This window comes from Chelonia mydas, chromosome 4, assembly GCF_015237465.2.
Source record: "Chelonia mydas isolate rCheMyd1 chromosome 4, rCheMyd1.pri.v2, whole genome shotgun sequence".
Classification (NCBI taxonomy): Eukaryota; Metazoa; Chordata; order Testudines; family Cheloniidae; genus Chelonia; species Chelonia mydas.
The window spans coordinates 55018387-55033651 of NC_057852.1; the positions used below are offsets into that span (position 1 = coordinate 55018387).

Genomic DNA, 15265 nt, shown 5'->3' on the forward strand with positions numbered 1-15265 from the left:
GAGATTTTTAAGAGCAGGTTAGAGAAATGGGAATGGTCTAGATAATACTTAGTCCTGCCATGAGTGCAGGGCACTGGACTAGACCTCTCGAGGTCCCTTCCAGTCCTATGATTTTATGCTTTCTACAAATTATAGAATTACAGATAGGAATCACATCAACCACCACATGCACTGTGGACCCCAGTAGCTGCTTAATAATACATAGCAATACACCCAGTTTATAGCAGGAAGTAAAAGCTACAGCATTCCAATGGATGTTAGCCAACACCAGAGCTAAAAATTCCACTTTCTGGCGGGTTCATTTTGGTCATTAATGTCTCTGGGCAAAATGCTGCCCTTATATAGACGCACAAATAACTCGCACTGGCTTCAGTGGGATTTTTGCATGTGTATCTGAGGTCAAAAAATAACCCTACACATATTTTTAATTAAACTGAAGTTGGAAGATGCTGCTAAATGAAACTGAAGAGATACCAGTGTGCCCTAAAGATGGAAATATTCTTAACTAAAGCGTAAAAGGGTTTATTTGGAACAATAGTAAACTATAAAGCAAAACATAACAAACCAAATCTTCAGACACCTACAAAATATATTGTATTATAAACAAGGAAAAAGTATACTGACATCTTGGTGACAGCTAAATGTTGAAGGCTCCCAGCTACGCCTCTTTCTAGCTGACCCATGCAGCCTGAGTGGTGCTGGAAAGAGCATTGAGAGAGGTGACCGTTGCTGCTAATCAGGTGTAGCTAGCAGCTGTCCCTATGCAGAAGGGCAACAACATTTGCCCCTTCCAAATACCAGCCATCTGAGGCTGCTCTACCAACATGGACACTCTTTCCTGGTTTGCAGCTGTACAGGTCTTCTGAGAAGAGTGGAGGGCTCCCCTGCATCCTCTCCCCCCACCATATTTGGACTGGTCATAATCTGGATCAGAGAGAAGGTGAGAAGAAACACGCAGCTGGTTAAGAAACATTCCCTGCCATATGAATAATTTAAGACCTGAGCATCTTTCTCTGAAGTGTCTGACACTTTTGTAAGTGAATGAAAACAACTCAGTGTTGCAGCCATACAGCTCTCATCTGGTGAGACCAAGCAAAGTCTCATTCAGAGACTAAAAATTCAAAATCCAAGAGTTGGCTGATTTGGATTTACACTGCTCTAAAAATGAACACAGGTATTGGCGGGGACACAGTTTTTTAATAAAACCCCCAAATACAACAGTGGCTTGGCAAATGGAATTTACAGTGATGACAGAGGCAGAAACAGACCCAAGTGTATGGAGGTGTTTGCAATGCAATAGGAGAACGGAAATAGCAGTTTGGTAGGTCTTACATACACACTACACACAACCATGCCATGGACGTAATTGTTTTTCCTTTTGGTAAATATCTTAACTTACAAGTCCTCTCTCTGCCAGAGGCCACTTGAATGCAGATGATTAGAGAAAAGGGTGGTTAAATAGAGTTTTTTTATTTTGGATTGTTGATCCTCTATGTAGTATCTTCCAATCCCCTTCCCATACCAATTCCTGGCTTTTTCTGTCCCTTCTTTTGCCCTCTCTTTCCTGACCTCTGACAGGAAGGCTCCTCATTTCCTCTTTATGGTGAAGGAAGAAAGTCGTGGAAGGCAGTGTGCACCCATGCAACAATCTTGTTACTGGGTCCCACTGCTGCAATATTCAAATTCCCTTCACGTGCTGGGGCCACATGTCTACAAAATTTGCATGAAATGTTGATTTAGTTGTGACCAGGCAGAGAGTCTAATGCTGATGTTGAAGTCTATAGTATGATCCAATAAGGTAAGGAGATTCAAGCAAGAAGAGGCTCTGTTGGTATTTCCAAGGGAAATTGGGGTTCCTAGGTAAATTTTCCCAAGCTGCAGAAGGTATGAGTGAAGCTCTGCGTTTTTCTTGTGTTATCTGTAACCCTTCACTCATCCTTACTTAGTGGTACAACTCCGACAGCTAATGAGAACTGGTTTGCAGAAATCAAAGGCCATTTCCTAATAAGAGCTTTCAGATGATCAAAAACGTACTTAAGTTACTTTACAAAAAACCCACAAAATCAAACATATGGTCATGCAGATTTGCAATGGATCTTATTACATGGGAAATAGATTAAATGAAAGGCTACTAACTGAAGAGATTATACAGAATAGACATTATACAAACAAACATTCTAAAAAATTACTGAAGAAGTGATTTAATACTATGAGTCTAAATATTTAAAAAATATTTTTGACACATACACATGCCATTTTCTTTAAGTGAAAAGATGCTGTTAATTGCCAACTGTTAATTGCTGTTAATGCTGTTAAATGCTGTTAATTGTTAAATTGGGATAGTCCAGACCACAAGTTTGTTAAACACGAACACAGAATACTATTTCACCCCCGTAAAATTAACTGGATTATGGCATATTTTTTCAAAGGAAGCGTTTGTAACTTTATTACTGGAATTGTTTACAATTACACTAGACAAATGACTTGAAAATATATAAAAGAGTCCAATTTTGCACGCTTCAGGAAGTTGCTTAGGTAACTTGTTGGGTTAACAGTTACAGTGGTCGCCCTTAAAACCTCACTGATTTTACCTAAGTTAAATAGATACACATTCTTTCTCAAAAACTCTGCTCCTTGTGTGTGTTCTCAAGGTTGTAGCCACTGACTTGAGACAAAAATACTTTCTTACTGCTCTTTTAATCCTCTCATTACTGCTGAAGCAACACAGCTGAAGTCAGTGGAGTTATTCCAGTTTAACGTGGGCGCAACTGAATTAAGAATCTTTAATCCCAGTGATTCAAAATATTGGAGAACAACTGTCAATTTCCAGACAAATTTACATTAAGGTGGAGTTAGTTGAGAATACTGATCAGTAACTTAGGGATAAAACACATTAAAGGGATGTTGTAATTTATCTAAAATCGAGTATTGCAAACCCATGAATTTTGAGTTAAGGTTACACTTAAAAGAAATCCACACATATTAAGATAAGGAACCCAGATACCTTGCCATGTAGTGACATCATGCAATAACCATGCCTTTGTCATGAAGGTATTTTAATGTCTGGTCCCAGTTTAAACTGAACTGATTTTTAACAACATGTGATTTTTTTTCATTTTTTCCTCTTTATAGTATCACTACATCCAACCTACTCCCCACAAGGGTCACCAAGCACTCCTTGGCTGAAGCTAAGGAGCTGGCCCAACATTTCAAATTGATAGAAAAAACTATTTTTAAAACAAATATATTGCTGGCGAAAAGTGATGAATTACCAGCAAAAGGAGTTCTCAATCAGTCTCCAGAACTGCACAGAAAGTGCAGTGCCAGCTTTTTTGTTATGTTCTGCCAATACATTTCACCTTGTTTTGGATACGCCTTCAAAGGGATCAGAGAGTAGTTTCATATTTCATGGACTCCCTGCTGAGACTGCCAACAAAAGGTGTCAATGGCTAATGCCTGAAAATACTGCTGAGCTTCAGATAAACTTGCATGTGTCATCCCGACTTTGTTGGAGATCAGTTGCAGCCTAGGGGTGATTCAGAAAGCTAGACTGTTTCAGGAAAAGGATGGTGGCAAGTTAGTTCAATGACGACTAAAAGAAAAAGTAAAATGTGGAAATAAACTATCCATTACATTTCTTATTGTGTCAGTTGGCTTGACAAATGCGCATCATGCTCTCAAATTGCCAGTTGCCAAGAGTATGAAGCCTGAGGGGTTGCTGTAGAGTTTGGAAACCAAAAATCCATTACTGAAAAAGAAAACAGATTTTTTTTGAGAGAGAGAGAGAGAGAAAACTTGAAGCCTTGAAAAAAAAAATCAGCAAGACTTGATTACTCTGATTCACAGTGTCAAAATGAACTCCCTACCAAGATTTTATCTGGTATCTCTACCGACCTATTCAACAACATAAAGTGCATACCATTGCAGAAAACTGTATCCTTATATGCACAGTAGGTATGGTTTCAAAAGATATAGGACCTAGAGCAGCTACCAAATTTGAAACAGTAGTTTCGTCAAATAATGCTATTTCATACTGTATTAGTGGCATGGCTGAACATCTGAGAGCAATTGCTTTCCAAAGCCAGGAAAAGCAAATACTTAACAATTCAACCTGATAAGTCAACTGATGTCTCTGGTGCTGCAGAGGTTCTGGCATTTGAAAGAGATGTTTCTTGAGGTTCTGTTGAAGGCAACTTACCAATTTGTAAAGTTGGGACAGGATAAACAAGAGACTGCTTATCTGAGACAATAAAAGTTTTCCACATTCAGTGAAAGCCATGTATTGCCATTTGTGGGAACAATGCCAAAGCAATGACAAGAAAGAATAGCAGTCTGGTCACATGGATGCAAAACACCACACACAGTGCCTCATAGCTTCAGTGTTTCATACACCACCAATTTCTTGTTGCTAAGAAAATGCCTGGAAATCTGTGCTAGATCCTTCATGAAGCTGTTGAAGCAGTGAACTTCATTAAAACCTCTCCACTCAATTTTCTGTTTGTCCTATTCTGTGATGATCTTTCACCAGCAACTCCTATTTCACACTGAGGGGAGATAGCATTTTATTTTATGAGAGCTAAGCAGAATCTTCAAATTAGGAGAAGAATGATCATCAATCACCCTTGCTGATGTCTTCAATAATTCACCTTGGGTGGTAGGCTTCAATTTGAGTTGCCATCTTTGAGCATCTAAATGAGCTGATTCTTCTCTCCAAAGGAAGAACGGGAGTGTCTACGCACAACAGGGTAGAATCATGTATCAGAAAATTTGGAAATCTATGCCCTCTAGTTTGTAAAAAAAGAAACTCAGATTAGCCTTCTGTTTCAGACTTTATCAAGGTAACCTGGTCAAAACTCTCAGGAACTCAAATCAGAATCTAAAATAAATTCAGACCCAGCTTCAGGACTATGTTTTTGATGAACCACGAAAGAGAAAAGGGTGGATTACCAACCCCTTTGTCTATGATGCAGATAACTCAGTAGCACTGACTAGGCCACTGCAAGACAAAGGGGCAGACTTCTCTTCTGACAACATCACGTAGCTGACTTTCTCTAGCCAAAAATTCAGCTGATTTTGGCTGCCTCTGAAATAGAAGGATCCAGCTTTAGTTGTACAAACTATTAAAGCTCTCATCCTACTTTCATCCTTGTTTCTTTAAGTCAGGTTTCTCTTCAGTGGTTGTGATAAAAACAAAGTATCGGAATCTCTCAGGTGAAAACAAATGTAAACTGTGCATTTTCCGAACGAGGCCTCCTGTTGGACATATCGCAGCAGCCAAGGGAGACTCATCCATAGCACTGAATTGCAAGTGTATTTAAAAGATTTCACACTCCTTTTAATTTAGAACTTCATATTCAGTTATCACAGGTGTGGTTATGGTTACAAAAATTTTTGCCTGCATTTGAATGGGGTTTAAAGTCTTGGGGGGAAGATCACAAAACATTTCCTATTACCAGCTCTGAAAGTCTGAAGAATCCTGACCTAAGCTACCAAATAGCCATGATGTAAACAGTCACATATGAATTGAATTTGAACCATTGATTAAAATATTCTGTTTATTTATGTGCTCTTCTGCAAATGACCGTATATTACCTAAAAGGGTAAAACAAATCTATATGCTCTTTTTATTTAAATACAGCAAAATGAAATTTAAGCCATGGTAAATTACATATATTTTTAGAAGCCAGAAGATTAAATTGCCTTCTATTTAAGTACACTGGTATTTGCATTGTCACAGTATATTATATAGATTTGATGCATAACATATAACTGTACTAATCTTGGAGGTAATCATAACAACAAGAAAAGTTGTTTGGAGATTTTCTATTTTTATTTTTAAGAATAACAAAAACCTTTCCACTGAAAGGCCACATATAAAACTATGGTTTCTATGCAGAGAGACCGAGGCTGCTTATTACCTACAGTACGCTAGCTATGATGAACAGACCACCATAGTTGTGACAACTAATGTAGCTGCCTCCAGGGTAAAACAAAGGTTTACATATTACACAAGCAATTTAACTGTTTTCTAAACATATTGCCAAGACAGTGGGAGTTGGCAGCCAACACTGTGTTTTAGGTTTTGGATACTTGGATTAGAAGTGACTGCTGATTACAGACCTTTTTATTTGTCTTCTACGAACTACAAGCAACCTAGTAACCCAGCAAAGAATTCTTCACAGCACTTAAACTGGTCTTCATGGCTTCCCAGAGATTACATACACAAATCACTCCACAAAAGTGGTATAAGAGTCTTGTGCATAGATAACGACACAAGACAATTGTCTTGTTCTAACTCTTAAAGAGTAGCTGAAAGTGAAATGTTTTATAATCCTTTTTGTGCAGTAGTCAAGGAAGAAAGAAAAGAGTTTGGGCAAAGATTATCCATAAGAAAGACTTTTTTGGGGTTCCAGCTGAAACACAATAAAGAACATAATTAACTTCACAATTCTTTGTGTTTTTCATTTGACTGCAGGGAGGAGATGAAAGAGGACTGTTAAGCCTTGCATTCCATCCCAATTATAAGAAAAATGGAAAGCTGTATGTGTCTTATACCACCAACCAAGAACGGTGGGCCATTGGACCTCATGACCACATCCTTAGGGTCGTAGAATACACAGTATCCAGGTACCATTAAAAGTCAAAAAATCAAAAACATTATGCTGTTCAGCACTCTTCTCTCTTTGGTAGTCCTTATTTTTGAAATGAACCGTAACATTTACAATGGGTATATTTAGGTACCTTCAGGAAGTACCACTGGGTTAATTTCAAGCAATAGTTTTGAAACAGCAGTGAGTATATTGCCTCATTCTGTTTTTTAATACACTTTCAATTATCATTTTTATTACAGTTGTTCCCAAATTATCCTGTGTAATATCTTTTGTGACAGCGATTTCTGTGAAATTGTTTGATGTTTTACTGTAGAGTTACAATAGCTGTTCTGTCATTTGACTGAATTTAAGTTTATTGTTAAAAATAGGAAATCAAGAACGGCATGTAGCCGATCAGTGGCTGCTAGCAGCAAGTATCTCCAATTGGCTCGTGATGGGACACGAGATGGGGAGGGATCTGGGTTACCACAGAGAATTCTTTCCCAGGTGTCTGGCTGTGGGTCTTGCCCATACGCTCGGGATCTAACTGATCTCCATATTGTCAGAAAGGGTCAGAAAGGAATATTTCCCTGGGTCAGATAGACAGAGACTCTGGGAGTTGGGGGCAGGGAGGTTCGCAGTATGGGGCATTTGTCACTTGCAGGTTTAAACTAACGTAAATGGTGAATTCTCTGTAACTTGAAGTCTTTAAACCATGATTTGAGGACTTCAGTAGCTCAGCCAGAGGTTAGGAGTTTATTACAGGAGTAGGTGGGTGAGGTTCTGTCGCCTGCAATGTTCAGGAGCTCAGACTAGATGATCATGATGGTCCCTTCTGACCTTTGAGTCTATGAGTCTATTTTTATATCTTCATACCACAGGAAAAATCCACACCAGGTTGATATGAGAACAGCAACAGTGTTTCTAGAAGTAGCAGAGCTACACCGAAAACATCTAGGAGGACAGCTTCTGTTTGGCCCAGATGGCTTCTTATACATTTTCCTTGGTGATGGAATGATCACTCTAGATGATATGGAGGAGATGGATGGTTTAAGGTACAAAACCTGCCAATGGATAGATTCCTTTTTCTTAATTATTTGTCTTCTGCCTTTCAACAATAATTAGGGTCAGACATTTGAGTTCCCCCAGTGTTGTGACCAGTCACCACAAACACAGAGGGACAAACCCTGCTCACCTTACTCATGATACTAAGCATCATTGACTTCGGAGCATGAGTTAAGCAAATAGTCTCAGTACATTCTTGCAGCTGAAATAAATCTTTTCATACATGTGTGTTATCAAAGCATTTAATTATCTGTCACCAGCAGTTGTGATTAGATTTAAACTAGGGCTGTCAAACAATTAAAAAAATTAATCACAATTAATCAGAAGATTAAAAAAATAGTCCCAATTAATTGCAGTTTTAACTGCATTGTTAAACACTAATAGAATACCATTTATTTAAATATTTTTGGATGTTTTCTACATTTTCAAGTATGTTGATTTCAATTACAGCACAGAATACAAAGTGTACAGTGCTCACTTTATATTATTTTTATTACAAACATTTGCACTGTAAAAAGATAAACAAAACAGACTCTGTGTGTGTGTTGGGGGGAAGTGTGGGTGTATGTGTGGGGGGGGAAGTGTGTGTATATGTGTGGGGGGAGTGCTCTCTCTTTAAGCAGAACATTCAAGAGCCTGAACACTTTTTCAGCCAGCAGCAGCTGCTGTCAGCAGCTCTCACTCTTGAGCTAGCAGCAGCACAAGGCAGGCTCCCCCCGTTCCCTGACCCCAGCTCAGCAGCAACTTGGTACATGGGTAGAGGAAGGGGGACACCCCGACATCAGCCCCCTGCCTCCCCCACCAGCACCCCTGACTGCGCAGCTGACAGGAGGCAGGCTCCTGGTCCAGAGCAGCTTGGCCGGGGGCGGCTCCATGGAGTGGTGGGGTGGTGGGGGCAGGAGGAGCAGTGGAGCAGGACAGCTCTCCCAGAACACAGAATGGCCCCCCTCACCCACCCCTAAGGCCAACCCTCATTCCGAAGTCTCTTGTCCCTGGTCGCCTCCTGCTCGCTGCCATAGGCTGTGCCTCACTCCCCGCCCGGCTGCCGCCAAGTCCCGTCTCCAGAGGTGTGCTATTAACACTCATTAAAAAAAAAACAACCATTAATCTGTTTTGAGTTAATCGCATGTGTTAACTGCAATTAATTGACGGCCCTAATTTAAACATAACAAAGGCTCCCTCTCCTAAATAATTTTTTTCCAAACAGGCCAATTTAAAGAAGCAAATGTGCTGTAAAAAAGGTTACAGACACATACCGAGGTAAATCATGGCCCTGCAACAACCAGAAAAGCATCCAGATAGCAAATGAAGCAATCCTATTTCGGGTGCTGCCCCTACAGCTTTGTCCATCTACTTGTCCCTGGTTCATTGTGCTAAACTCCAGTTGGAATAACACTTGCTTTGTCATTTAGAATAATTAATGTATGAGTCCAGATGGAGAGATCTTCCCTCATTAACTGACAGGAGATGCTACACTCAGAGGCCTCATCACCACTCATAGACAAGCAGATGTTCTGTAGCTTTTGCAATAAGCATATTATCAGTGGCAAAACTGAAGAATAATTCCAACATTTTATTTTAAATGTACATACAATAATGGAAGACTGAAACAGATTGAGGATTGGATATGGGGAAGGACAGAAAGCAATTAATTTAAATATTTAGTTGATGCATGTTTTTGAAAAGACATTTTGATAGTATAATATAAAGTTGAGTTATCCTTTTCCCACCCCATCATGAACACTATGAGAAAATGTTTTTGCCTTGTTCTATTCCTTGTGACAAAAGAATTCTGTTCACTACTAGCTTCAACATTTCCTATCAAAGCTCCATTCAAAGTATGAAAGAACTTTTATTTTTTACATAAGCCACAATTAACCTTTGGAGCTCACTCCCACTAGATATCATTCTTGAATCCAAGAACACGATTTAAAACCATATTAAATACACAAACACACACATTATATTGCTATATAATGAGTACATCCACAGTTACCTTAGAGAGGATTAAACATAAGAGGGATGTAAACCCTCATGTTCCAGGGCATAAACCAATTGTCAGGGTTTGAAGGAAGTTCCCCTATTGGCAAGTTGTTTCATAAAGGAGCACTAAGTACCTCCTTATAAACATAATCCTGCCAGAGACAGGATAATGAACTAGATGACCCATTGATCAGTTCAGGGATGGCACTCCCTATGATTCCTATGTTCCTTAAAAGTAATCTACATATGGCTCAATGAAATAAGTGGTTCCCTTTATTGCTTCATTGTAGTACTATATAGATTAAATATATCAGCTGAAGTACTTTTTAAAGTCAATTATGTTATCCTCCAACTTTCTCAGCGACTTTACAGGTTCTGTATTACGTCTGGATGTAGATACTGATTTGTGCAATGTTCCTTATTCCATACCACGAAGCAACCCACACTTTAACAGCACCAATCAGCCTCCTGAAATTTTTGCACATGGACTCCACAATCCAGGCAGGTACGTAAGTTATATTTGTCATTGTTGAGGAGCAAACACTGTTGTGATCCAGGTGCTTCTTAGGCTTGCTAATTCTAGGACATATTCTGCTCTCAGATGTTTTATACATGTTTCTATTGAAACCAACAGGAGCGACAGACATCAGAGGACAGAAATCCGCTCATAGAGTTAGGGTTTTAGCACCCCAAAAAAAAAAAAAAAAGAATTGGAAAGAATATGTCACAGAATCTTGAACAACACCTCTTTGAGATTGGGCCTTTGCACCACATCCATCAGGCCAGGCTGGGACCATAGTTTTGTAACTAGATTTCCTACTCAGGGCTGGATTAACACAGGGTCTTCAGGGGCTGCAGCCCAGGGCCTCGGGCTAAGGACGGGACCCCACAAAAATAAATCCAAAATTCTGTACAATTCAGTGGTCACCAACCTGTCAATCACGATCGACAGGTCGATCCTGGAGCCTCTGCCAGTCAATCACAATCTCCGTGCCACTAAAAGTCCAGTGGTGCAGCAGGGCTAAGGCAGGCTGCCTGCATGCCGTGTTCCCATGCCACTCCCAGAAGCGGCCGGCTGCTGGCACGTCTCTGCAGCCCCGGGGGGAGGGGGGAGAGCGTGTCTCCGTGCACTGCAATGGGAGCTGCGGGGGCAGTGCTGAGGGCAGGGACAGCGCACGGAGACACGCTCTTCCCCCCCCCCCACCAGGGGCCACAGAGACGTGCCAGCAGCCGGCCACTTCTGAGAGCAGCATGGGAACATGGCATGCAGGCAGCCTGCCTGAGCCCTGCTGCGCCGCCGGCTGGGAGCTGCCTGTGGTAAGCACCTCCCTCCCAGAGCCAGCACCCCTCACCCTTTCCTGCACCCCAACACAGCCTGGAGCCCCCTCCTGCACCCAAACGCCCTCTCAGAAAGACACTAATATAACAGCTGTTCTAAGGGAAGAAGTAGGCTATTTTGAATTAACTTAACTATATTCTACATGTTTTAAGGCTGAAATGTAACCACAGAATGGTTTTATGTTAATTAAAAGCCAAGTTTAGTATAGCGTTAATAGCCTCGATGCCATAATTGTGATCATTTTGTTTTAAATTAAGAAAAAGACTTGTATACAGGGGCCCCACAAAATCTAATAGCCCCAGGCCTATAGGAGAGTTAATCCAGCCCTGTTCCTACAGAGCAGTAAAATGCACAGGTTCTTTGTAAGCAGGCCAATCATTTCTCTAGTATGAAATTGGAAATATGGTAATGGGATACAGGAGATCTTCAACTTTAGAGAACTATTGCAAATCAAGGCTGTTTTGACTACAAGTTGCTGCCAGCTAGTGTATCTTTAATAGCACATCTTAAATGGTGGTGTCTCTCCAATGCCTAGTAGATGCATGGCTAAAGAAGAAAAAATACCAGCAACATTTGAGATTATTTCACACCCTCAGAGACCCCAAGGTCTATAGAAGGGCTATAGAAGCTGAACTACAATATCTTCTTGCCCTTCCAGGTAGTTGCTTCCTGACTGAGATGGAGGCACATGCATAAGGCAGTTTAAAGAAGTTTGCACTGCTGCTGCCCAGGCTGTACCCATCTGAGCAAAGAAAGTGTATTGTTGTCAATGAAGCCCTTCCCAGAGCACTAAATTCATTTTTAGAAAGGAAAAAGGAGGATATGCCTGTTTTCAGGATACTGAAAATTTGCTGTATTTCATCTTGATCTGAACATTTGTTTAATGTTCAGATCAATCAGAGGCAGCAAAGTCTAGTTGGCTAAATATGCAGATGAAATGCAGGAACTTTTATATTATATTCCCAGCTCTGCCAGGTACTTATTCTGTGGCCTTGGGCAAACCAATTAGCTATTCCTCAGATTCCCTATCTGAAAAGGGAGATAGTAATTTTGGAGGGGAACAGGGAGTGTAAACATTACATCTTCAGACCATTGTACAAACATTAAAGTATTAGATACATGCTCAGTATTATATTAAGAATCTTTTGATACACCTTTGTACAAAGGAGTGAGTTAAGGCATGGTATATTAGGAAATATTTTAGATGGTTTGATAGCAATAATTCTAGAGTCAGCAGAAGTCAGCTAATAAAGCCAGCAGCAAGCTGCTTAAAACCCTCAGAGGTTTGTACAGATTTCTCATAGTTCAAAAATATATTTGGTAGAAAAAAGGCACAAAATTTTCAAGTAATAAATCATCTTTTGAAGTGGCAGAAACAGAAGTATTTTTAAAATAATGGGAGAGATATCTTGTTAGCTTTAAGAAAGAAAAGAGAACTCAATTAGCCACTATAACTTAAAATGAAGTGTAGAGTAATACAATTCCGAATGGCTGAGGGGGAAAAAAGTGAAACCTTTTCTTAACTGAGAAAAAAAGGCAAGTAGAAAACAAACAGAAACATCTGGTGCAATCTAAACGATAACAAAGAACAGAGGGATTCACATAATTTGTAGTTCAGCAATTGGGGCAGTAATGTTAAAGGTCAGGTCTACACTACAGTTGATATAACTTACGGTGCTTAGCGGTGTGAAAACGCCCTACCCCTGCACAATGCAAGTTTCGCGCTGTCCATACCAGCACTATGTTGGCAGGAGATGCTCTCCCGCCGACATAGCTTCCGCTTCTCACCCAGGTGGAGTAATTATGCCAACAGGAGAGCGCTGTCCTGTTGGCATAGTACGTCTTCACCAGATGCTCTGCAGTGGTGCAGTTGCATCAGGGCAGCTGTGCCAACGTAGTGATGGAGTATAAACTTGCCCAGTAACATTTAAGGCCATGCTTTGAGAAACAGAAGAAATTCAATTTGGTTAAAAAAGGAGTTGTTCTTTGCTTCCTTTCTATGGTCCAACACCCCTATGCAATAAGAATCAAGTTGCATAGATTTGATGAGCCTTACAGAATTAAAGCTAGTTAAAGTACCAATAATTTCAAACATTATTCAGCAGAGCCCAATTCTTGGTGACAAATAGGAAAAAAGTCTATCCATTCTACAGAATGTGTCATGAGGCATAAGGGGTTTTTGTAGCTGTAGTTTTGTTTTTGTTTTTTCCTCACAAAAGTATGAACGCTTTCTTATGCACACAAACTTGTTTTCTCTGTGATCTGGGCACAGTGAATAATATACTCCACAAAAATATACGGAACACAAAGAGAATAGTCCTCCAAAATTTGACCGATATTCTATTAGTAGAGAAATAAGAGTCCATAAGGAGCTTTCCCCTAGTCTTTTATGACTTTTCTAACATGCTTTTTGATGCACAGGTGTGCCGTGGATCGCCACCCAACAGATGTAAATATTAATTTAACAATACTTTGCTCAGACTCAAATGGAAAGAATAGATCTTCAGCAAGAATCTTGCAAATAGTAAAGGGGAAAGACTATGGTAAGTTTTATCCAAAACTATTATGAAAAACAGCCTTCAAAAAGTCTATGGAATAATAAATATGGTAGTATTGCCATAGGAAACTAGGAAAAACCAGATAAAAAGGAATATTGTAAACTTAATAGGAAACCAATGAAAGACAAAGTACAAGAAAATAAAGGAAAGAAAAGAAAAGAAAATGTAAATGATGAGGTCTGTTGTTATACATGTTTGTGACCATATGTGACTGCTCATAAAGAAAATTTTCTGAAAGATCAGGAAGTGATGAAAATGTACGCTTACTCATTCACATGTAACCTCTTAAGATACAGAATTTAAGTCTTAGGCAATGTGCCTCTTGTAATGGAGACTAAATGAGAGGCAAAACAACAGAGCACAAATATGATGGGGGTATTTGCCCCATACTAACCTAGGAGATGATAATGGGACTGAGAAGGGGCCAATTAATCAGATAGGCCACAGGTCAGGGGAATTAGGTGGCCTCAGAAATCCCCGGAATGAAGATGGAGCCCAGCTGAGAAGGAACAGGTGGGGCTAGTATAAAACAAGGAAGCTGGCATCAAAAAGGGGCTGCAGTGAGGGAGCCTGTAGCCACTCTTTGAACATTAGAGAGGGAAGGAAAGAAAACTAGATTGACAGGGTGTAGGGAAAGATTCAGGGAAAGGGCAGCAAGGTTTAAGATGGTACAGCCCTTGGCTGAGTAGAGGATCCCTGAGCTGGAACCCAGAGGAGAGGGCAAGCCTGAGTTCCCTGAAGCCACTGGGAACTGGCATAATCTGGTCAGTGGATGAGAAGACTGCTGGAGATAGTGTGTATGGAGGGACTTTGATACCTGGGAAGGCGAGACTCTAGTGACCCGGCAGGAAGCCATGAAGATAGAGCACCCTGAGCCACAGAGAGAGAGAGAGAGAGAGAGGTGGCAGAGCAAGCAAGCGAGTGGCAGAAGGTGGCATAAAACCTGGAAAGAGCTAATCCCCAAAGCAGCCAGGAGGAGGTGCCCTAGCAGTGAGTGGAACTCTGTTCCAACAACCAAATAGGGAAACTACTGAACACTGTTTAAATTTCAGTTAAAATGTTCAGTTTGGAAATGTATAATATAATATTACTTCACAAGTCATAACATGGCACACAGTACATCAGGAAACTTGGATTTTAAAGAATTGATATAATCTATTGACTTGGGGCTATTATTGCTAAATAATTATCTGAGTTATATTTAATGTTAATGTCTGATGCTTGCTGAGAACACTTGCAAATTCAGACAAAAGCCAGATGACCACAGCTCAGAGCTATCTTCTGCCTATGTTGAACATTTAACAGCTTCTAAATTCATTGCGGTAAAGTGTGGTAAAGTTCAAAGCAGTGTCACTTGTATGGTATCAAGGACTGACCTAATTTCATGGGACATAAGCCATCTAGGTCTTTAAACTGACCTATGTATACCCATTTCTCCCCCAATCTGTACCGTACTTTGAAAGTAGAACAGCTGAGCTGGCTCATACAGTAGTCCACATATGTAATACAGTCACTTCAGTTTTAGTTATTTCACATATTTGGTGTTGTCATTTTATGAATGCCAAGCCAAAGAAAAATGTGGTTTGAAACGGATTTGGTAAACCACTGTTCCAACGGAATTTTGACTGCATCTCTACCGTAGATCAAACTAAGTAATATTGTGGCATGGAATTGTGACCGTCCAGAAGAACTTGCCAGAGCTTGTGCAGTGGTCAGTTGCTTAAACAAAA

At 40.2% G+C, this 15265-nt stretch overlaps 2 protein-coding genes across 8 annotated transcripts in view; one reads left to right on the forward strand and one right to left on the reverse strand.

The window, feature by feature from the left end:
* Nucleotides 1-15265, forward strand: part of LOC102947790 (hedgehog interacting protein) — a 97583-nt gene that overhangs the window by 53273 nt on the left and 29045 nt on the right. For all 3 annotated transcript variants that reach the window (XM_007070137.4, XM_043545752.1, XM_043545754.1), the window contains exons 5-8: nucleotides 6476-6627; nucleotides 7472-7645; nucleotides 10000-10143; nucleotides 13399-13520. In XM_007070137.4, coding sequence (XP_007070199.1) covers nucleotides 6476-6627; nucleotides 7472-7645; nucleotides 10000-10143; nucleotides 13399-13520 — 592 coding nt within the window. The remainder of the gene's footprint in view (nucleotides 1-6475; nucleotides 6628-7471; nucleotides 7646-9999; nucleotides 10144-13398; nucleotides 13521-15265) is intronic.
* ANAPC10 (anaphase promoting complex subunit 10) overlaps nucleotides 1-15265 on the reverse strand; it is a 248243-nt gene that overhangs the window by 36491 nt on the left and 196487 nt on the right. For 4 of the 5 annotated variants that reach the window (XM_043545765.1, XM_043545759.1, XM_043545761.1 and 1 more), the window contains one exon: nucleotides 722-924. The exons of the other annotated variant lie outside the window; for it this stretch is intronic. In XM_043545765.1, the coding sequence (XP_043401700.1) occupies nucleotides 737-924 (188 nt within the window). In that variant the 3' untranslated portion in view covers nucleotides 722-736. Of the gene's footprint in view, nucleotides 1-721; nucleotides 925-15265 lie in introns of those variants that run through there. 5 annotated transcript variants of the gene reach the window in all.